The 22,718-nt window shown below is 42.5% G+C and overlaps 3 protein-coding genes across 4 annotated transcripts; 2 read left to right on the top strand and 1 right to left on the bottom strand.

Annotated features, from left to right (window-relative positions):
* Window positions 1–415: 415 nt before the first annotated feature.
* LOC105833501 (lissencephaly-1 homolog) lies at window positions 416–15,127 on the top strand. Its single transcript, XM_012675285.3, has 7 exons — window positions 416–572; window positions 6,156–6,301; window positions 11,358–11,511; window positions 11,647–11,853; window positions 11,967–12,377; window positions 12,450–12,798; window positions 12,905–15,127. The coding sequence occupies exons 2-7, from the start codon at window positions 6,264–6,266 to the stop codon at window positions 12,976–12,978; spliced, it is 1,233 nt and encodes a 410-aa protein (XP_012530739.1). The 5' UTR covers window positions 416–572; window positions 6,156–6,263; the 3' UTR covers window positions 12,979–15,127.
* Window positions 15,128–15,777: 650 nt separating this feature from the next.
* On the top strand, window positions 15,778–19,137 carry LOC105833500 (serine/threonine-protein kinase Chk2). Its single transcript, XM_012675284.3, has 8 exons — window positions 15,778–16,211; window positions 16,287–16,528; window positions 16,664–16,936; window positions 17,012–17,265; window positions 17,350–17,553; window positions 17,630–17,803; window positions 17,894–18,046; window positions 18,129–19,137. Exons 2-8 carry the CDS (start codon window positions 16,375–16,377, stop codon window positions 18,315–18,317), a joined length of 1,401 nt encoding a protein of 466 aa, XP_012530738.1. The 5' UTR covers window positions 15,778–16,211; window positions 16,287–16,374; the 3' UTR covers window positions 18,318–19,137.
* LOC105833502 (succinate dehydrogenase [ubiquinone] iron-sulfur subunit) lies at window positions 18,719–21,813 on the bottom strand. 2 transcript variants are annotated; one of them, XR_004963232.1, is made up of 6 exons: window positions 21,278–21,813; window positions 20,257–20,507; window positions 19,623–19,920; window positions 19,422–19,544; window positions 19,044–19,293; window positions 18,719–18,942 (listed from the first exon to the last, which is right to left on the bottom strand). XR_004963232.1 is itself a non-coding variant. In XM_012675286.3 (5 exons), the coding sequence occupies exons 1-5, from the start codon at window positions 21,422–21,424 to the stop codon at window positions 19,156–19,158; spliced, it is 957 nt and encodes a 318-aa protein (XP_012530740.1). In that variant the 5' UTR covers window positions 21,425–21,813; the 3' UTR covers window positions 18,724–19,155. The 2 variants fall into 2 exon arrangements, 1 of the variants encoding a protein (XP_012530740.1); XM_012675286.3 differs by having other exon boundaries at window positions 18,724–19,293.
* Between the last annotated feature and the right edge of the window lie 905 nt (window positions 21,814–22,718).

Here is a 22,718-nt window from a genome sequence, read left to right as displayed (position 1 = left end):
CTGAGCATTGCGATAGGTTAGCGCGCGCCTGCTTTAGAGTGAGAGGTACTACACCTGAGGCCTATGTTTGTCTCTTTTGCAAGCTTCTGATTTGTTATTTCGTCCCCCTCCATTCACGGAAGAGGACGAAATAACAAATCAGAAGCTTGCAAGAGAGACAAACATAGGCCTCAGGTGTAGTACCTCTCACTCTAAAGCAGGCGCGCGCTTGCCCATCGCAATGCTCAGTCCATTCTATATGTCGATGCTTTAAATCCATATCGACGATCGGTCAAGATCGCTAGAAATTAGTTGAAACATCGTTAGAGGGCGTCAACGTTCGCGAAATGCCGTCGTCGAAGGGCGCCGAACGCGCGGGGGCCTCGAGATTCGGCGAAACTCGGGCGACGGCGCCGCGCATGCGTGGGGGGAAAACGCGTAGACGCCACCTCGCGGGGGCCAGTCCGAGCGCAGAAGTGATCCTGAGGTGTTCACCGATAGTTGGCGGTCGTCCCGGTTTTCACGCGATAAACTCTCGTCGTCGTTCCCCGACGCAGACGGTCCTGCGGTTACTGCTGCTCCGTGAAACGGACGTGAGTATCCCTGCGAGGAACACGATTACGGTGTCGATGGACGTGACGACGATGATCTCGGGAGGGCGCGGAATCTCGAGAGGGAGGGGAGGAGCGTCGAAAGCGGGGCCGGTGGCGGCGACGGCGGCGGCGGTGGTGGCGGCGGTCGCGCACAGACGGGTGACGGGTTCTGGCAAAATGGCCGTGCGCGATCTACAACAAACGATCGTCCCGTACGTCACCACGGCGTTCGGGACGTCCGACTTGTCGCCACAAAAATCAGGGTCTATAGACGCGACGAGCGAGCGCGCGCGCGCGCGCGCGCGACGTCAACGGCAGCGTTAGCGTTCTCCGCAACGCTCCATTATTGTCATCATCGTCGTCATCGTCGCCGTCGTGGTCGCCCCAACGTCTCGGGGGATTCCTCTCGGAGCGCGACTGGCGCGCGAGAGAAAGAGAAAGATAGACAGAGACGTTCGGACGACGTATACCCGCGTCGCACGTCACCAGGCGCGAATTGATTTTCCCCGCGGACGGCGCCGCGGTCACCGCCATGCGTCGCAGCAACCTCCACCTCCTACTCCTCCTCCTCCTCCTCCTCCTGCTTCGAGAGATGGACAGACGTCTCAGAGACGGCGGCGTCGCAGCATCCTTATTTGATTTATTCGCGGACGGGGTCGCGGACGATGGTGCACGGCGACGCGCGAGCCACTTTGCCAGACGACACCGATGATGCGTGATCAGCTGTCATCTCCGCTCTCTCCTCTCGATCGAGGACGCTCCGTCGGGCTGTCGAGTCTGCGATCGATCGCCAATATCATTTCGTCGTTTTCACCGCGTTTAAACTCGCGTCCCTTTCTCCCCGTTTCCCGTCTCCCTCCTGTCAAAAGGGATGACGCCAAAGCTGTCGGAGGTGTCCGCCCCTGCAGGACCCGTGCGTGCACCTGACATTCGCGTGTTACAGATAAGCTCGGTTTTCCCGAGCGTGACGTTTCCCTTACGACCTTGAGGCGGCCTACCCATTAGCGCGATCGGAGCACCTGGCGATTCCTTCCGCGGCAGGTAGTCGATATACCTTCGGCGAGGCCGGTCAACGTTTCCTCTCACGGATTGTGCGAAACGTATGGCTGCGCCGATCGTTTCCTTCCCTGCGGCCGTCAGTCAGTCAGTCAGTCAGTCGCTTGTTTGTCATGTGTCTAATTACACTATTTATAGTCTACGTTCTCGAGGGTGACACGTACGCGCGTGTATCGTACGTCAATTTCCCCAGATGTTGTCGCTCCCTCGTGCGATATCGATTATCTCCCTCGCAGAATCGTCGGATGAAAAAAAAAAAATTAGAAAACCACGCGAGACGATTCGAGACTGTTGCGGATGCGCTTATCGTTCGGGGACCTTTTGCTTCCACGACCGCGCCTTCGAAGGTGGGGGGAGGTGTCGGTCTTGCCTAATTGCGCGACAACAGATGGTGATTCGCGTTCCCAGATTCCTGACGAATGACTCGTCTCGCACGCATAGTCGTGACGATTAAAATCGCGATTGTCCCGCGGATAAGGGAAGAGAGAGAGAAACGCGACGGCCCAGACGGCCTAGATCAATTAGCCGCCGAGATTCGAAGATTGCGGCTATCTCAATCGCGGTGCGGGAAAACGTAATGTCTCTCTTTCTCCCTTTCTCGAATTTGTTTTAACTTGCATGGCCGATTAGAAGGAGCTTTCTAATTACGTTACAAACGGTCGCGAAGTAGACCACCGTCAAAGTCTTATCTGTAAATCCGTGCGACGGACGGTCTTCCTGCGATCGAGTTTGCGATGAATTTTTCGTTAGGCAGCCGCGGGTTCTGAGGAACTCGGGGTAACCGATCGTCGCGATCGTAGATCAGGTAGATCCGTTTCACCCGTCGACGGCGATGCCAACCGGTCGGCGATTCCCATTTCCCGTCGCGAGCAAGTGGATCTCGGCGATTAACAAGCGAGTCGATTAATCTAGAGAAGCGGAGGACCAGGTGGATACCGGAGCGCGAGGTCAGGAAAGTCGGCAGTCGCTCGCTTGGACCGATGATCCCGGAAGCGTAACGCTGTTAGCGGGACGAACGAGTCGGCGGCGAGTCGAAAGATCGATCGTATACGAAGGAGAAGCGATAGTGCCCGCGAGATAAGGATTTACGACGCCGCCTCGTGGATTATATTTCTTAGCGAGATATTACATCGCGAGATCTTTATTGAAGATCTAAGCAGGCGCGAGATCAGACAGTTGGGAAATCGGGGGAGGAGGGGGGGAGTTATCAAAATTTACGGAAAAAATAAATAAACTTAATGACTCAAGGCAGAGTTAAGTGAATGACTTCATTGGCGGTTTTGCAATGGTCCGTCTTCGATAGATAAAGTCTTGCAGAGCTGTAAGAAATCGACCAATCGAATGTAAGGAGAATGACTGATTAACGATTACTTAGAGTTTCTTAAGACTTGCAGTACACATTCGGGTTGTTTACGGGAAAGCATTTCCAACGCGGGAAAATGATGGAGATACGGATAGAGAAGATCTTATTTTTAGACCCCGGGAGGGAGGGTCCTTCACCGGCTAGGGTTGAATGGGCGAAGCGCCGAACGGAATTCCCGGTATACTCAACGCGCATTACCGTTCGCAACAAGGACATCGTAAATTATGTATATCCTCCGCGGTACTTTCAACTTTTCACGGCGGCCGTATGCATTTACGCGCGGCGCGGCCAAGCAGAGTATCGTTGCTCTTCGGTACGAACCTCGGTACAACGTACCGAGTACATCATCGCCCCCCATTCATATTCCGAGCGAGAGGTACAGTTTTGCTACGCACAGAGAGAGATGTTAATTCTACCTGCCAGGAAAAGGGATTACTCAATTTACTTGTTTCCCCTTAACAAATGGTTTCGGTTATCTTCAATAAAGAGTATTTCCTCGATAGTCTTAAAATACATCTATCACAAATTTTTTAAACTCATACCATGTACTTGAAAGAAAAAGAGTTTATATTCTTTTCGAAAATATTATAAAATTGAATTAAATAAAGGTAAAAATAATGAGTAAATCGAATTTCTATTTCAACTTAATATTCTTAATTGAATTATTAAATTACTAGGGTTTAGAATATATTTTGAATAAATTTGAAACTTATGGCGAACTTGTGATAGATTTGCGGATGTATAAGTTTATGAATTATTTGAGATTGAAGTGACATTTATTTAATTCGTATTTTTTCTGTATGTACACAGAAGTTTATTTCAATATTGATTGTTTCAGGTAAACGATGAGGATATTTTAAGACTATTTATCAAAAAGATATTCTTTGTTACTTAAAAGATAATTGTTACTTAAAAGAAGAAAACGAAAAAATAGGTAAACTGCTTTTCGCAGCACGAGAACAGATCTTTCTGTCTGTCATTCCCTCTTTATTTCCTATCTATGCCTTGTTATTCATTAATTATGCGTATTAAAGTTTCATTAGTTGTTCGTTAAGTCCACTCTGGTTTTGTCCTGCGACCTTCCTCACGAGCATCTCCTAATAATCCACGTCGGGCTTTTTAACGACTTTACGGCGTTACGAGGTGAAAAGAGGCCGTTATGAATATTTAAGTGCACCGCATAGGCGAAAATATACGCGGAGAGACCAGTGCCGCGCGGAGTGGGCGTGCTGTGCTGTGCCGTGTGCCGGTTTTATCGATCACGGCGCATCGGCGGCGATAACCATCGCGTCGTGGAAGCGTCGCGACGCTGCGCCGACGACGTATTCCTACGCTGCACCTTCGCCGCGCGCCGCGCGCGCCTTTGCGACTGTCAAGGTCCTTCCTCCTGCGATCGTTCTCCCCCTCGCGTTTGTGGGAACGCCAACTCGCACACTACGGTTTTGCTTAAAAAGACACAACCGATTCAATAAGAATTATGATTTGCTGTCGGTTATTAATGCAAGAAAGTTGAGTCATAGACCTAGCACTCTGTATACAGGATGTCCCAAAACATGTGGGTCAACGCTCGTAAAAAGGTAGAAGAGATCGAGATCAACATAAAAGTCCAATATTGTCTTGGGTTAGGTCCACCAATAATCGGGATATTAACGTATGGAATTTGCAAATAACCTAATTAATTTCTATTGTAATTGTGAACAGTAAATTAATAAAAGTTTATCATACATTCACGATAGATTTTTTCTTCCATGTTATGGCTTGAACGGCGAGCTCTTCCCTCGGCGCGCTCTCATTCGCGTAATTTTAAAAATTAGTACCTCGATTATTGCTGGAGCTAACCCAAGACAATATTGGACTTTTATGTTCATCTCGATCTCTTCTACCTTTTTACGAGCGTTGACCCACATGTTTTGGGACACCCTGTATACATATAAATACTGCAGCATATTATCTGTAACTCTGTCTTGATTATTTTTATATAATAAGTTGTCAATGTGAACTGATACGTACGCAAATACTCGTTATCTCGAGTAATTTTCGTGCGAGAAACTTGTATGGGTTGTAAGTAAACACCTCGTATGTATTACCTACACGGTAATTTATCTCGGGAGGAGGGGAGGTTTTTTTTCAAATACTCGGATCGGTCAAATTACACACAGCTTTCTCTCCCCGCGTATCGATTTTCGTTTCGCAACTTTGCAGGAAATTGCGTATTTAATTTTCCACGTTCACGCGAGAGGGTAATGAACGGCGTACGTGATTTAACGCAGCAGGCAATGTAAGGTGTATCATTTCCGCGACCATTCAAATTCGAAATTGTCCACGTGTGCGCCCACCACCTGCGGTAGAGCCGACCAGCGTTTTACCTCCCTATAACCGTTGATTATCGCCACGTCACCGCCACATCGTGATTTCGAGCTTCACTTTTCAAGCCGCCTTTCCCTTTCGTGCGCCGCAAGTGAAAAGTGCTATTGATCCGGCGAAATCGCGAGCCCCACAAGCTCGGCCGCGAAACGGCGGCGACGAAAGCTCGCAAAAGTGGTTTCCACAACTAGGGGGGGGGGGAGAGAAGAGCGGGGCCGGCGACGCGCCTAATTCCACGTTGCTCGGGTTTCTCTCCCGCGCGACACGATGGAAAGTAAAATAAACCACGACACTGATTTCAGGCGCGCCGCGCGCATTATGTTATATTCCCGCGGAAACAATTCGGCACGGTCGACTCTCGGCGAGATTGCCGCCGCTTATTCTTTTTTCTTTCCCCGCGATATATAGAAAAGTATAACGGCCGTGCTAACCGCGCCGATGCACACACTTCGCGGAGAAGGCGGGAGCGAGGCGGATAAAAAAATATATACCTCTTCAGCGTCTTCTACGAACTAATTTCATATGCGGAGTATCACGCGTGAGGTATCACGTTTTGTTTCTGTTGACACATCGCGTAAGGTGATTTGTAGCAATGTTTTTCTCTCGAAATAAAATTATTTCCAGAGGAGGACAAGGGATCATACATAGACATTACCTTTTTTGTGATCGATTTACAATTATATCAAATATTTATCCGAGTTTTTTTTTTTTACGTTTCTACAGTGTATAAAAATAAATTATAGATATGCAGATGTGTTACGTGCACTTAAGGCTGACGCGTGTAATTTTTTGTGTCGCAGGCAATACCGATGGCGGAGCACTGAGATCATTGAGAGGTGACTGGAAAGATCTAGTCGCGCTCCGCGGAATCACCATCGAGGTATCCAGCCAGTTCACACACAAGGATCATGAAAATGGTGCTGTCTCAACGTCAGAGGGAGGAGTTGTAAGTTGACGAACTCGCATATACATATAATGCTTTGCGGGATTCCCGGTTTGCATGTTTTCGATCACCGGCGCTCTTAACGGCTTCCCCTCAATCTCTTCCATCAGCTATGAATGTTCCTGCCTCTCTCTCTCTCTCTCTCTCTCTCTCTCTCTCTCTCTCTCTCTCTCTTTCTCTCTGTCTCACCTTCATAGTTGTAGGGGTTGATACACGCGACGCGCATATAGCCCGGGAACGGATCAATCGAGGAAATACGCAAGGTTTCCTTCCCTGTCTTGTGTACCGCCTACGTTCAGGTTCTCTTGCGCAATAATAGTCACAATATTTTCTTTATATTTTCTGAGGAAATAGTGCGTCATTCATGAAACGAATCTTCGTAAATGCGTTCCTAGAATTTCAGGTAAAGTGCCTTCAAATCCTCCTTACACTCGACTTGAATTTATTGACCTCATTTTCCCAGTTATTGAAAAATGTACAAACTTTCATTAGAAAACGTAATACATTCCAGGTGTGCGTTGTGGCGCAATCCTTTGAGCTACCTTGGCATCGTTAATTGGCATTGAGCATTGAGCCTTAATGGACTAACTATGTAATTGGTTCATTATATTTTGCATAATCGTGGGCGCATGAAGGTGTGAGAGCTGCATGGGAGGCGCTCTTGAATTTTCTCATGCCCCGATTTCACGATAGAAAAGTCGGCAGGCCCGACGTAGAGATGAGTCACTCGCAGGCAAATAACGATCTCGCCTGCGAGTCGAGTTCTTCAGCCGTCGTGCATTCTCCGCTCCGCGTGTGACTGTGCTTCCTGTTCGAGCGCTGTCGCGCGTACACACGCGCGGAAGAATCGAACGAGTCGCCAATCGTCGCCATTATCTCTCGCCACGTCCCAATTCGTCCTTATCTTTCAATGAAACGGCCTGTTTTTTTTTTTTTTTTGCGTCACCGGTCATTACTACTCTTGTCCCCGATGTCCTACGACGATCATTAAAAGGCGATCGAATCTACCATTCCGGCAGACTTTTAGGTCTCGAAAAGCATTCTAAAATGTTTGCAATGAGTAAACAATACTGTTTCAGGTATCCGAAATACGTTGGACTGGAATTTCGTGATATCTAAGTTTTTTTCGTCTTCCTTATTTCACGGCTTAGAGTGCTTTGGAATTTCCGTGAAATCTTCATTCGGACTGAACGATGGGCTATTCTCGGATTGTACTCTTACATTATTTAAACTGTTTATAATTAATTCGTTTGGGGGGGGTTCGTTTCGCCCTCCACGAGCGAGCGAGAGAGCCGCGTGCTGCGACACGGCAGCGTTACGTCAAACGAGGACACCGCCGGCATCGATCGTATCCTCGATCTATGCCGACTAGTTTCCTATGACGCAAAATCGCTCGTCGATCGGTCGGTCTTGGGAGGCGAGCGACGGGCATGTCCGGGGAATGGCGGGGGCGTATGGCGGTCCCGATGGTGAGGGAGCACGCGCGAACCGCGGGATCGATAGCTCGCTCGGAATGAGTCGGCGACGGCGAACCCTTGGAATGAAGCGAGGAAGGGGGATGAGAGAGAAAGAGAGAGCTGACGGTTCCCCGCCTGAGGGAGAGGGCTCTCATCGATTAGCACAGGTGCACTACCTTGGCGTATCCATGTTGTTTTCCTCTTAAGAATGCCTTCCGACCCTCAGGAGCGATGCGCACGTGTAATTCTTAGCAAGCGGATAGCGAAACGATCCCTTTGGCGTGCGACTTTCACTTCCGGGCTTCCCGTAAACCGATACAGAGGGTTGAATGGAAGGGCGATTAACATTTTTAATAGAGAGAATCGCTGTCGAAGTTACGTATCTGTGTGTGGCTACACTAGACGCAGTCGATATTTCAATAAATATAAATTGGCTCTTTGACCTTTAGATAGTCTCGCAGCCTTAGGGTCTTTCAGTTTTACAATTTTTTTTTAATATATCATTTTCAAAAAAATAATTACAAAACTGAAAAGAAATATCTATGTATTATTTCTTTTTCTTTTTTAATTATTATATTTGTGTGAATATACTTTATGTTATATTAATTAATTAGAAAAAAAATGCACACACACACACACACACACACACACACACACGCACGCACGCACGCATGCACGCATTTCTCTGATCAATTAATGATGTGAAATGTATGTTCGTATCGAGATTGTTACGAAACGATGATGAAACCTCTAGGAATTGTACGAGAGTAAATATACGAGAGTGATAAGTAATTTAATATTTTTATACACATTTGAGAAATTAAATCTGATCGTGTGTATCATGCAGTTGCAGATAAGGCAAGTCAATTCTACATAGCCCCTCGTGCTTACTCGTCAAGTTTAAACGCGAGATAGATAACAGCGAGGCGATTTCACGCTGATGTCAGCGTCTGTTTTATGCGCTAAGGGCCAGACGGAATGAATTACTCCGTTCTTCTTCCGCTTTCACGTATCCACCTCTACCTCGGGGGAGTCAAGGATAGCGCCTCGGGATATATCGCTCCTTCGATCTGCACCTCGATCTGCATTCCTGCGGCGAGCCGAAACACAACGTGTCTCGCACGATTCATCGCGGAGCTAAAGAGGAGAATGAGAGAAAGAATTTCGCGGCTCTGAAGTTCTATTGTACCGTTACCGCCGTTCCTATCCTTCCGATCTTTGTATACGAGAGCACCTCTCTCGAAACGAGCGCCGTCTCGTATCGCCGGTAGCGATCTCGGCCTACCTCTTCCTCGGCTCTACCTCTAATTTATACGACGAACGCTGAAAGGAGGAGGAGGCGATCGGGAGGAGAGCAGCGGAGAGTTTAATTTCGATTGCTGCTGCTGCTGCAGGTGTTTCATCGCATTCGTTATGCTCGTGTCTCTGAACGCGCGGCGCTCAAATGACGTGCCTGTCAGCATCCAATTTCCGGAAAACGTTTTGTTTGCCGTCCTTAATGCTCTAAAGACATCATCTGCGCTCGCGCGGATACATATTTTTTTTATGTCTCGCTACGAGCGTCACGTCCTAGAATTCCTCGCCGACGACGAGCGACATAAACGCACTCTCATTCCTCGCTCGCGCGGCCACAAGAACTTTGCGTATGGACATCATGCGAATGGACCGCGCGCGGCCTGATGACCGTGTAAATCCTCGTGCGCGAGGATCGACGAAGAATAAACACAAAAGAGAGAATAAGCGTCTCGTCTCTCCCGCGATGCCTCCGTGATAATGCCATTTGCAGGTATCAACGACGAGAGAGTAAAAATACTCTAAGCCCGCGGCGACGGATGTTCTCCGAAGCGGGCACGTACCCCGGGAATACATTAAAACGCCGATCCGCGGCGTTTTGAATTTTCGAATGCCACGGCTTTCGCATGCTTGCCCGCGTACGATCCCCCGGGGCGCACGCACCTGCACGCGGAACAACGTGCGATATGCCGTTACAACCGCCTTCACGTACGCATAGAATATCTTTTATTTTCTTTCTCTCTATCCCTCTTTCTTTCTCGAGTGCGTGACCCATTGTCACGAGAGACCGTCCGTCCTATCTCTTCCTCGACGTTTTCCCGTGCTCTCGCTGAGAACCCAAGGCGCGGGTGTCAGATGACGGGTCGCCTTCCGCACTCACGGACACAATTATCCCTACCTGACTCGAAACATTCTTTTCCACTTTTGTACCTGCGGCAAAGCGCGCGCGCGCGCGCGCGCGTGCACCTAGCCAGGACGTCCTGCGTGAACAAATGTAGAATTTCTCACGTCGTTAAGTACCCCTATGGATTTACCTCTGTCATTACCCATGTTGGCCTCCTCTTAAATATCCGCGAATTAGTACGCAATTAGCCGTGTGGATCACGGTATCCATGTTACGACGTTCTATAAGTTGATTGTACACCGAATGCAATTAACGATGAATAAATCTCACGAGATGCGGTTAAATTCTTTCTTAGGAGCGATTATTGACACGTCTTTTTGAGGGGAAGTGCTTATTGTTGGAATTACCTTTCGTTTCTGGAGCTTCCAAACTATCAATATCTTGCAGCGATTTTACACCAATTTATTATTGTTCGTAAACAAACGAACTTGTAATTTTCCTTAATAACAGCTGACGATAAGCCTGATTAATCTGTTTTCACACAAACTTAAGTGTTTCTATAATCAATACTACGCCGTATTTAAATTACGTGATTATAAATTTAAATGTTCCTCTGTTGCCACTCGCTAAGATAAAATTTGATACATATTTTTGCCTTTATGATTTTTAATTCGCATACACGTAGTACGCACATGTGCATATCGGTGAGTCATTTTTATTATCAGCTTTGTTTCTGCTCGCAGCAAACCTTGAATCGTGCTGTGAAATCCGAATGACATTTTCCATTCATTGAAACGAATGTCGAATCAGCGTACGATGACGTTGTAACGAATGCAAACAACGGAAGTGGTCGCGGCACGTGGGTTAGCTTTCTGCCTGGACAAAGTGGCATTGTATTGCTTTCCTTATTTATTTTTTTTCGGTTACGCGTCCAACGAGTCGCTCCTACGCGCCAGCGCTCCACGCGTTAGCCGCAAAACGCGGAGATCACGAGGCACCGCGAGCGATAATTTACCATCACGTGGAGTAGTCAGGTGGATAGAGACGAACGGCCGACTCGCGAGGCCTTTCACCCTGGCACAAGTTTGCCCGACTTTCAATCTCTTTCCCACGTATCCAACCTGCCTTCGGCCTCCCCCCTTCCCCGCCTATTGTGTTGAATCGCAGGTACGGTATTTTATCTTTATCTCTGCGTCATAAACAGGCGGTTCTGGTCGACGCCAACGCGGAACAATTGCCGATTAAAGCTATCACCTAACACACACGTCTTCTCACTTATCCTTTCTCGATCCTGTCCTTGCGATACCCTACGAGAAAGCTTACGGATGAGCGAACAAGCAAGTTTGAGGATAATTATTTAAAATTTATTGAATGTTATTTATTTTAAATTGATAAATAGATAAAAATAGCATTTTTTCTAAACTAAGTTTCTACGTTTGTCCTAATAATGAATCGGCTCTTTCAGAAATAAGGCGATCGCGGATTACCTTAGCACAAACGGCTACCAAGATGCTCTGGAGGCATTTAAGAAAGAAGCAGATATGCCGGGAGAGGTGGAGAGGAAGTACGGAGGCCTCTTGGAGAAGAAGTGGACCTCGGTCATACGGTTGCAGAAAAAAGTAAAGCCCTTTCCTTCTTTTTAATTCTCGAGATATTTTCTGTGAACTCTCGATTCTATGGTGCTGCGTGCACAGAAAAATTCAACGATATATTACGTCAACTAAACGATTGATGTATACACTCGCGTGTCGTAGGTAATGGAACTGGAGTCTAAACTTTCCGAGGCGGAGAAAGAGTTTATAGAAGGCGCACCAACGCGCGGCAAGAGATCGCCATCCGAATGGATACCGAGGCCGCCAGAGAAATTCTGTCTGTCCGGACACAGAGCCCCTATCAATAGAGTTATTTTCCACCCGGTTTTTAGTCTTATAGTATCCGCCAGCGAAGATGCTACCATTAAGGTGAGAACGTTCGAACGACCTGCAAACAGATTAACAAACATTTGTTTGCTGGATTTACAAGTATTAAACTGAAAATACAATTTTTCAATATATTTCGTCTTTTATCCTGCAAGGTATGGGACTTTGAAAGCGGCGACTTTGAGAGGACGCTAAAAGGCCACACCGACAGCGTGCAGGACATCGCGTTCGACACTTCGGGAAAGCTGCTCGCCTCCTGCAGCGCAGACATGTCCATCAAGCTGTGGGATTTCCATCAGTCGTTCGCTTGCGTTAAGACCATGCACGGCCACGATCACAATGTCAACTCAGTTGCGTTTGTGCCGCAGGGTGATTTCGTAGTGAGCGCCTCCAGGGATAAGACCATCAAGATCTGGGAAGTGGCAACGGGCTACTGCGTGAAGACACTTACAGGACACAGGGAATGGGTGAGAATGGTGCGAGTTAGCCCGTGCGGCGAGCTCATTGCCAGCTGTTCGAACGATCAAACTGTCCGGGTATGGCACATCGCGACGAAAGAGACAAAGGTAATTCAATTTCGCTTCTCTAAGACCAATTCAAGCGTTCACTCGTAACGCAAAATCATTCGGAACCATTAGGTCGAGTTTAGGGAACACGATCACGTGGTGGAGTGCATCGCATGGGCGCCGGAGAACGCGAGGGCGTCGATCAACGCGGCAGCCGGAGCGGACAACAAGGGCGCGCACGAAGGGCCTTTCCTCGCTTCCGGTTCACGGGATAAGACAATCCGCGTTTGGGACGTCGGCGCCGGGGTGTGCCTCTTCACCCTCATCGGGCACGACAATTGGGTGCGATGCATTGTCTTCCATCCTGGCGGCAAGTTTATCGTCAGCGCGTCCGACGATAAGACGCTGCGAGTCTGGGACACGCGCAATAAGCGAGTGATGAAGACCCTCGAAGCGCATCTTCACTTCTGCACTTCTGTCGGTTCGTACATCTTTCTTTCACTTCTCTTCTCGATTGACGCGGCGTTTCTCTGATTTCGTAAAATTACCAGACGAGCGGATCATCAATTTAATTCATTTGGCTGCAGATTTCCACAAGAATCATCCCTATGTGGTCACCGGAAGCGTCGATCAAACGGTGAAGATTTGGGAGTGCCGCTAGTCACCGAATTTTAGATTTTCCGTCAGACGTCGTGTATGCGGAAGCGAACGGAAATATAAACGAGAGAAAAGACGAACGCGCATCCATTTTAATGGAATCGGCCGAAAGAGTAAGCTGCTACAAAAGCTATCGTACATATGCTATTAATATTAATATTATTATTATTATACATAAACACACATAAACACGTATTGGTTAAGAGCTCTTTAATTAATTTATAAAATAAAGTATAATTAGTAATTATATTATAAAATACATCGTTTTACGGCAATGAACTGCACTATTCGAGGAGAGTGAATCGAGAGAAACGGTCACGAGGATCAAATGATCGAGAGGACGTTCCCACGAGTTCTCATTATGGATCACCTGCGGAACGTGGGGTCATTCTAATGCCATATACAGTTACAAGAGTTATATTCCTTTAGACAGTTGTGCAATTGTAGTAGGCATTATTATTCTGTACATATACTGTGTCTTTATTCGTAGCGCGAAATTTGTCGTTGGCGGGTACGTTAACTCACCTTTGATTTAAGGGCCTGTTCTGTAACTCTTAATAACATTCTCGATATTGTTATATTATCATTATGCGGCTTTTTACTATATAAAATAGCATCAAGCAACGACAAATTTGTAACGATGCCGATACTGTCGTTAACATTTGCAGAATAGAGGTCCTTACTCTTACTCTCTTCGCCTGGTTATGCAATGTATCCGTTAAAGTATTAGTTACCAACTGGTCTTGTATACACACATACACACACGTACGCGCGCGCGCGCACGCGTAAAGAGAGAAGAAGAAGATCGTCCTCCTCGATTATGACCTTGCGTAAGAACGCGTCGAATCTCTAACTTTCTGTCGGCAGCGACGAAAATTTCGGCTGTGGCGTCACCACGCAACTATGATGGTAACTAATTCGTTGTCACTTAAATATCCGCGCGCTCTCCTCGAGAGTTCTTGAGAGAACGAAAGATGTTGCTCCTTTACTCATATATATAAATATATATATATATAAGCATATTACACGCAGATACACATACATACATACTTACACATACACATGTATAGACGCGCAGTGTCTTTGTATCATACAAACTATCGAGTGTTAATGATCGTCTAATCGGCTCACGTGTGTGTCCTGAGTTGTTATCACATTGCCGCATTAATAGACATCTGTTTCTTTTTGTGGGACACGTAACGTCGCAAGTAATATAGACCGAATGACAATGGCAACAAAAGTGGTACAACAATGCGAAGACTGTCTCTCAACTGCAAACGAATATATTGTTACACTTCTGTGCGTAAATCGGATTCTCTCGAAACGGCATATCTTTTTCGGAAGTTTAATGGATTTACATGTACAATCGAATCTCATAGAATCGAAAGAGATATGTTTATTTTATTTTTGTGCGCAGGGATTGCGAATTGGGATAACTGAGGTAATGAAATTTAAAGAACACCTGGAATATAGATTGAACAATAAAAAATGAATTTGCCCGTCACAGGCTTGTAACGTTTTAGAATCGTGCGTTAGTAACGATACTACAATGAGCAGCCGAATCTAGAGAATGCGATGACTTTGAGCCGATGGGAGAGGAGACTCGTGAGGCGTAACGTGTGAAAGTCTTAGAAGCGCATAGTTCATTGCGTGGGTTCCAAGAGAGAAGGTGGTACTAGTTGTATCTTTTAGTTCTAACTAGTATTAGTGGTAGCGCAGACATTACGTAGACGATAGATGGAAGATAAGGGAATAAACCTCGGAGAGAATACGAAGTTAAGGATTGATCGACACACATACACACATAGATACAACGCGCGCGCGTACGCGCGCGCGCATACACCCACGTACACAGCATACAGATACACATGAAGCAAAGCGTCCGATTTTTCAGGCATTCGATAAGAAGGGATATTCGCACACGTGTATAAAACGTGCAATCCGCAAGGAAGGAAATCAGTAATCGATAATCGCTTAATTAAGGATGATTTTTCCAACATGATATACTTAATTACTTGACTGCTACCTTCCCCTACTGTTTATTCAGCCGAGTATGAAACAAGAAATTCCCCTTCATCCGAGAAGAGATACCCTTCAATTAATATGTGGTACTAAATTATTTTGGTGAATAATAAACAGAGTTGTCACTGAGAGTGTGAGATCGCTACAAGTATTCATTACACACCTATATGCGATTTGCATCGTTCTCTGAACGATATACAATTTCCTTTTCTACGTTTGCAGGTTTCTCGTAGTAATCTGTTATCTGAATTATGCATCTAGGAACGCGCAGACGGTTCCGTTGTACTCGCTAGAGATTCTCATAGTTTCTATCAAAGCATTAGGCTTAAGGATCTCTCTCTCCTAACTCTGCAGTACATATTATTCGACATGTGCATGACAGTATTTTATATAGTACAATAGGGCAATGAGAATTAGCAAGACGTAGCATTGTAAGCGAGACGTACGCGTACCAAACACCCACTATGCGTGTTTATACGTAGATGATGTAAGAAAAAGAGAAAAAAATAAGAAAAAGTAACACTAGAAGTTATGTTGTAGCGTCGCCCGTCATAAAATTCATCACGTTGGCTTCTGTGACTCGCTTTCTACCTGCTTGGGAAATGATACCAACAAGTAGATTTACAATAAAGTATTCTTCGTCATTTGTGATACACAGGACTGGCGGACGTTTATTGTGATTCCCGAAATTCGCTATACGAACTCCTTGTAGGAAAATACTTTTAACTGGTTTCATGTAGTTTTTAGAAAGAAATTATAGAGTAGTCTTTACTTTGAACGACTTTTAATCTTATTTTTATCTAAACTATAAATCAATTAACGTTTAATGACGCGAGAAGAGACTTAAGATATATCCTATCTGCGTATCAACAATTTTGAAGGAAGAACTAATGCAAGTTTAATCAAATATGGGATTATCTTTTTATTGTAATATAAAAATTTAATATAAACTGCAATTTTTTTACAATTGTCGATAATGAAGAATTGTACGGTAGTCACGATCGATAATATCGATTGCTCGCTTATTGACGCGAACAACGCGCGAGAATGTTGAAAATTGCAACGGTTGCGGCTCCGTCACATGGTTAGTTGTAATTGCGCCGTATCCGCCGTATTTCTTATTGCTGGCTTGCCGGGAATCCGGAAATTCTCGAGAACGTTACGCCGGGCATTTTATCTTTCCGACATAAAAATTCACTGAAGTGTAACACACAAGTAAGTTTCTTTCAGGAAATGATCATTGTCGCAATTTTGGACGTTTAACGTTTTCGTGAATCGGCGAATTTACAGGAATGAGCTAACCGCGTTAGTCGCGTCCTCGTGGTTCTCGAAACACTCTTGGCTAAGTATTTTCTTGGATAACTTTTCACCTCGTGAAATGGATATGGAGTCACAGGAACAGATCCCCGCCAGTCTGCCCGACACTCAGAACGTAGATACTTTGACACAATCGCAAGAAGTTTCGAGCCAGCAAACGACGTTGACTATTTGGGGAAGACTATGTGCTACACGGCCATTATTGCCAAATCTGGGTAAGCAATGAAGTTTATTTTTTTGTGTCGATCGAAAAACTACGAAGAGAGTACATTCATAAATAATTTAAATTAGAAATTGAATTAAATAAATAATTTCTAATTTAAATTTTATTATTTGGTAAACTCTTTTAGATCTGAAGGACACCAGTTATACGGTTGGACGTGCTGAGAATTGTGATATTTATTTAACTACAAAAGAGTTGAGGCCAAGAATTCTGAATGTAATCAGCAAGGTACACTTCCGCATATACAGGGAGAGTATTTGCAACATGAATGAGGCTGTGGTGTATCTAGAAGATTTGAGTCATAATGGGACCTTTGTCGATGACCACTTGGTTGGCCATGGAAAACGAGTCATCATTGAAAATAATTCCAAGATAGCCTTAGCCAGAAGTGACTTCGGAGGTACTTATATTTTGTATTAAAACTAAATTACTTTATAAATATAAATATGATGAAATTTAATTCTTTAAATTGCAGTATATATATTTATGACCACAAATCTTGAAACCCCTTGCGAATTGCCATTGGAACTAAAGCAGAAATACGCGAGCGGCCGTAGGCTAGGTGCTGGCGCCTGCGGCGAAGTTAGGATGTTATTTACGAAGGATGGTTCGGAAAAGTTTGCTATTAAAATTATACAAAAAAATTACTTTAGTACAGATAATGGGAACATTTTTAATAATCCAATGAATGTCAGGAATGAAGTTGAAATATTAAGAAAGTTGAGGCATGTAAGTTTAGACATGCACTATGGTGTCTCTCTTGGGTCTCGCTGTAGTTTGAACACCAATGGAGTTTTGTATTTATTGTTTCAGCCCTGCATAATTTATTTGATAGACATCTATGACACACCCAGAGCCATGTACATTATTCTCGAATTAATGGAAGGTGGGGAGCTCTTTGATAAAATAAAAAGTACTGGAAAACTGTCAGAACCATGTGCAAAAATGATATTCTATCAAATTGTACTTGCCGTCCATTATCTTCATAAGGAAGGTATTACACACAGAGACTTGAAGGTACAATTAATGTTAGCTGAACACTCCACATGGATATATTAATAGTTACTATTAACAGTTAATAATTTGTTTACAGCTAGAGAATATACTACTAAAAGATAACTCTGATTATCCTTTAGTAAAGGTATCAGATTTTGGGTTGTCAAAATTTGTTGATACCCAAACAATGATGAAGACTTTCTGCGGAACCCCTATGTATGTTGCTCCCGAGATTTTATCGACTCATGGACGTAGCTCTTATACGAAACAAGTATGTATTTATATGTTTTAATGAAAAATTATTCTTACAACTATCCTACAACCTTGAAAAGTAATTTATGAATAATTTCTATTCTTTCAGGTCGATGTATGGAGTTTAGGAGTAATATTGTACATCTGTGTAAGTGGCACAACTCCATTTCACAGTAATAATTTAGTAGAAGAAATCACACGTGGATTATACGAATTTCGATCCTCGCATTTCCAACATGTACCAGAGAATGTGATAAAGCTGGTATGTAGTAACACGCCTGTATTTATTAATTGTAATTTACATTAATAATTTTATTAATTAATGAAATATTATATTGTTTTAGATTAAACGTATGATGACGGTGAATCCGAGGGAACGTATAACAGTGCCACAGATCTTACTGAATCCATGGTTAAGAGACATTCGTATGCGACAAGAAGTCAATAGACTGATATCGAATAATAACGTGGAGAACAATGAGAATGTACCACCTCTGAATGTTTGTAACAAACGTCCGCGGATTATGGTTTGAAGAAAAAAAACATACTTGACGCAGTGTAAAGTACAAGAAAAATATCTTATTTTGCGAGTAATGGATGGAGGAATACTTAATGTCCTCTTGATATCATCTGATTACGTTGTAATACATGGATATGTTACCATTCATTTATTGAACAGACTAATTGTCATTTAGAAAACGGTCTGTTTCAATAGATCTTTGACAGATTTAAATATTAAGGCTCTTATTAAGTTTGTCTCATAAAATATCACATACAAATAGTACAAATATAGTACAACGTAAAATAAATGTTTAATAACATTCATTCCGTTTAATTATAATTGCAATTAAATATACTTTGTGTTAATTCGGAAATTAAAAAATCATGAAAACAAGATATATATATATATACTCTGTGATAAAGTACATAGAAATACTCGGATATACTTTTATTTTTTGACTGACAATTTAATAAGTATAATAAGAATTTGTGATTTAATTTACAACATAGAATACTTATTACTATACTATGTAATGTAAGTAACACGCACTGCAAAGGTTGTTGATCGATATTAAGTGCCAATTTATCAACTTTATGATCCTTGACGATTAATGATAATTCTTGATTGGGAGTTGATGTTTGAAGAACATAGCAATGCTAATAAAAAGAGATTAAGACTGCCTTATGTTTAATGTCAAATGTGCGGAAATGTAGGTTAACTTTACCTTGAACATTTAATTATCTTATGACTTTATCACCTGTTATATAACAAAAGCACCCTAGTGCTCAATTATATGAAGTTCTTTATTCAAAGTGATGGACATTATACAATAAAGAAGAATGTCTCGCGAACTGTATCGTCCTATTTTTTTATTCCCTTCTGCATAGATATTGCTCTTCACCATTACAGGTATTCGGAAGTGGTGTGTCGAGGTCTGGTTTCTCTTTCTTTGCAAGTCCAGCCAGCAAACATTTTAGTTGCGCTATTGCTTTTCCTGGATTTAGACCCTATTGAATACATAACATTACTGCATGACGAATTAAAATATAAATATTTTACTTGCTTTCAGTAAATTAAAATCCTTTTGTATCGCAGAAGAGGAAAATGACAGTGAATAACGTTGTTTAAGACTTACCTTTGGACACGTCTTGGTACAATTAAAGATCGACTGGCATCGATAAACTGAATAGAAGTCCCGGAGCTTTGCTAACCGCTCTTTATGTGCCATGTCTCGCGAGTCTATTACCCACCTGTATGCCTAGCGATGTAAGTAAATAGATACAGAATGATGATGCGTCTTCATTTTATTTGTCATAGAGAAATGTCGGATTATTACCTGCAGTAATACCGCAGGCCCTAAGTACTTGTCGCCGAGCCACCAATAAGGAGGACACGAATACGTGCAACACGCACACATTATACACTCGTACAAGCCGTCAAGCTTACTTCTGTCCCTTGGACTCTGCAGAATTTGTCGCATACCGAGAAAATCGTCCTCACCTGGTCGCTTTAGATATGGATCGATTTTCCGGAATTGTTCAAAGAACTGCTCCAAATCCGGTATCAAGTCTCGAATCACATATGCGTGCGGTAAAGGGTAGATCACCAACGGCTCCGGAGATTCTTTTGCCTTTCTAAAGATTTGGACAACATTAAACACGATTTAAAAAGAGATTTATTTCGTGGGGGCTAGAAAAGTAATTGTAAATATATGGTAAATGTAAAATTAATGCGATTATTTCAAATTTCAGACATCCAAATTTCTATATATTCAAAGTATTCTAAGCATCCGAAATTAGACTGAAATTACCCAGATATCTTTGAAATCCTAAATATCAGAACTATTAGAGATGTAAGAGAGAAGTTTTTAAGGATTAAATTCAAAGAATATTTAATATTATACTTATTATACTACTACAATCCTATTACTTGATTTACTAACATAAAAATAGTATGATAGAACAAGTTACGTTATACAAGCCAGGGTGTTTACGCCGTCTATGTTCATCGCACAACATCCACAGATGCCCTCGCGACAAGACTTCCGAAAGGACAACGTCGGATCGTGCTGCGCCTTGATGTGTATCAAGACGTCCAACACCATCGTGCCGCACTTGTTTAAATCTACGCTGAACTGCTGCATGTATGGCTTTACTTCCGGCGTTTCCGGATTCCATCGATACACGCGTACAATTTGTAATCTCGGTACAACCGTTTCGTCCTGCGAAAGATCGGTTCTTAACAGTCGCAATCTAAGTACATGTATATGTATACGTGGTCTTCTAATTCCTAAAACTTCTCAATCAAAGACGTTATTCTTATATGTACTACAATATATTATGCGCGAAAAGAAAACTTAATTTAGTAATAGAATATATCATAAGATTTGTTCCTTGTAGTAGAACTTTTTATAGTAGTATTTCTCTTTTTTCTCAACATCTGATTGCACATCTATTTGAATTAAATGTAGAAAGTATAATGTTATGCAGAGCTACAAAAAACCTAGCACCGTTGAAAAGATTCAGATAAAAATCTAGATAGTTGTCCACATGTATGTGGATTCCCATGGATTTTAGATGGTTTTGTATGAATTTCGTATGGTTATCCAGATAGAAAACCATACTAAAAAGATACAGGTGGAATATGGTTGTATGTATGGATAATTATATAGATTTCCATTTGCATCTTTTTAGTATGGTTTTCCATCTGGATAATCATATAGATTTCCTCCTGCATCTTTTTAATACAAAACCATCTAAAATCCATGGCAATCTATGTGGATATACATGTGAACAACTATCTGGAGTTCTATCTGGATTTTTTCAACGGGGAGATCTTTAGACATTCCAAAATAAACTCGCTAAAGATAGCAAAAGATGTGTAGCATGTTATTATTCAAAGATTCTTTGCATGTCACACAGAGAAGGATTTTTTCATTTTCTTGCGCATTAGAGAGAGGAAAATCCTCGCGTTCTCAACAAGGTGACTAACTTTCAAAGACCCTTTGCATGCCGCAATGCCCGCGATCTCCGCCGCCAATGCCGCGTCCGGGCTCTTCTTGGCCGATGTCGAAAACCTACTCGATCCGCGAAGGCGAGCGAATCCACGCGACAAAAAGCGGTTCACGGCAGCGTACATGACCCACCCCCTATTGAGTGGCCTGCCGCCGCCTCCCGCACAATATTATCTCGAGAACGATGTTTTCGTGATGTCACGTCGCGCTATTTCGATCATTACGTCTCGCCGCGGCGTTTATTTTGTCAAACGTCACACAAACAAAATATCATCGAGCGGACGAACTTCAGCAGTCCTGCTGAAGTTGATGAAATTATCTTAGCGATTCAAAACGTCTTCAACAGTTTAAATGCCACTCTAGATAATTTTAAAATTTGCGTCGAATTTCAACATAAAATTTTCTTTGTATTTTTACGTGTCATACATTCTATATAATATTTGTCAGTATTTATATATCTGTGTTTTATATACAGAATGGATAGAAAGGCAACAGGTGGGAGAAAATTTAAAGAGTGAATTAGATGGAAAAAATAAATAAAAAGTCGAAAATAACAAAATTGTGAATAAAACTTTGTTTTTTTTAATTGAAAGTGTTTAAATATTTATTTAAATCTCTTATGTATGAATATTTAATACATAGAGAATTATAAAATAAAATATAGCAAAATTTCAATGTTTATTTTTGAATTATCTCTAAATGTTCATATGATTTGTACATTTTTCTACATAAATATTTTAAACATTTATAATTAAAAAAAAACTAATTGCAATTTGATTAATTTTTATTTTTGTCTTATATATTTTATTATTTAGCACCATTCCTTAAATTTTCTCCTACCTGTTGTAGAACCTTGCCTATAAATTATTATAAATACATTGCCTTTAAATATATAGTTTAAATGTTATTCGTATTACACGTGGTACATAAATTAAATTATAATTAAATAGCAATATATTATAGCAAGTTACTTTTGTTCATCACTTGATACATTTTTTTCTAGATATGTAACACGCATTCTTATATTGTTTACGGAATATAATTTTTTAATTCATCAATTTATTCCTTTAATGTTACACATTGAAATCCTTATTAGGAATTGACTGATCGCTATAAAATATTTTCGATAAAACGACAGAATTTAGACTGATAAAAATAATGTTACGTTGTTTGTCATAATGTAAAAGCTGAATACAAACAAGTTACAACAACCGTGATAAGATCGAGTGACGTACTGCATGTGACCTTTACGGCCGCTAAATAATCTCGAAATAATTTCAATGGCCAACATTATATGAAGTTCCCTTATATCAATATAACATTTATAAAATAATGTATCAAAATCTTTTTTTTCAAGTTTTTCAAATGATTTCGGTGCATGTGAAAATCATTAAATATCTATGGCAGATGATTTAAAAT

The sequence above is a fragment of the Monomorium pharaonis genome, chromosome 5, assembly GCF_013373865.1.
Source record: "Monomorium pharaonis isolate MP-MQ-018 chromosome 5, ASM1337386v2, whole genome shotgun sequence".
In the NCBI taxonomy this organism is placed as follows: Eukaryota; Metazoa; Arthropoda; class Insecta; order Hymenoptera; family Formicidae; genus Monomorium; species Monomorium pharaonis.
This window is presented reverse-complemented; position numbering and strand designations above follow the sequence as displayed.

What these genes read in the sequence shown, in the direction of transcription:
- LOC105833501 (XM_012675285.3), top strand. Translation starts at nt 6,264, where the DNA reads ATGAAAATGGTGCTGTCTCAACGTCAGAGGGAGGAGTT. An exon ending in TCATACGGTTGCAGAAAAAA is followed by an intron (nt 11,512 to 11,646) that starts GTAAAGCCCTTT and finishes CGCGTGTCGTAG; the next exon opens with GTAATGGAACTGGAGTCTAA. An exon ending in TCGCGACGAAAGAGACAAAG is followed by an intron (nt 12,378 to 12,449) that starts GTAATTCAATTT and finishes CGGAACCATTAG; the next exon opens with GTCGAGTTTAGGGAACACGA.
- LOC105833500 (XM_012675284.3), top strand. Translation starts at nt 16,375, where the DNA reads ATGGATATGGAGTCACAGGAACAGATCCCCGCCAGTCTGCCCGACACT. An exon ending in AGCCAGAAGTGACTTCGGAG is followed by an intron (nt 16,937 to 17,011) that starts GTACTTATATTT and finishes TTTAAATTGCAG; the next exon opens with TATATATATTTATGACCACA. An exon ending in GTAGCTCTTATACGAAACAA is followed by an intron (nt 17,804 to 17,893) that starts GTATGTATTTAT and finishes CTATTCTTTCAG; the next exon opens with GTCGATGTATGGAGTTTAGG.
- LOC105833502 (XM_012675286.3), bottom strand. Translation starts at nt 21,424, where the DNA reads ATGTACGCTGCCGTGAACCGCTTTTTGTCGCGTGGATTCGCTCGCCTT. An exon ending in CATGCAAAGGGTCTTTGAAA is followed by an intron (nt 20,508 to 21,277) that starts GTTAGTCACCTT and finishes GATCTTTCGCAG; the next exon opens with GACGAAACGGTTGTACCGAG. An exon ending in GTACCAAGACGTGTCCAAAG is followed by an intron (nt 19,294 to 19,421) that starts GTAAGTCTTAAA and finishes TGTATTCAATAG; the next exon opens with GGTCTAAATCCAGGAAAAGC.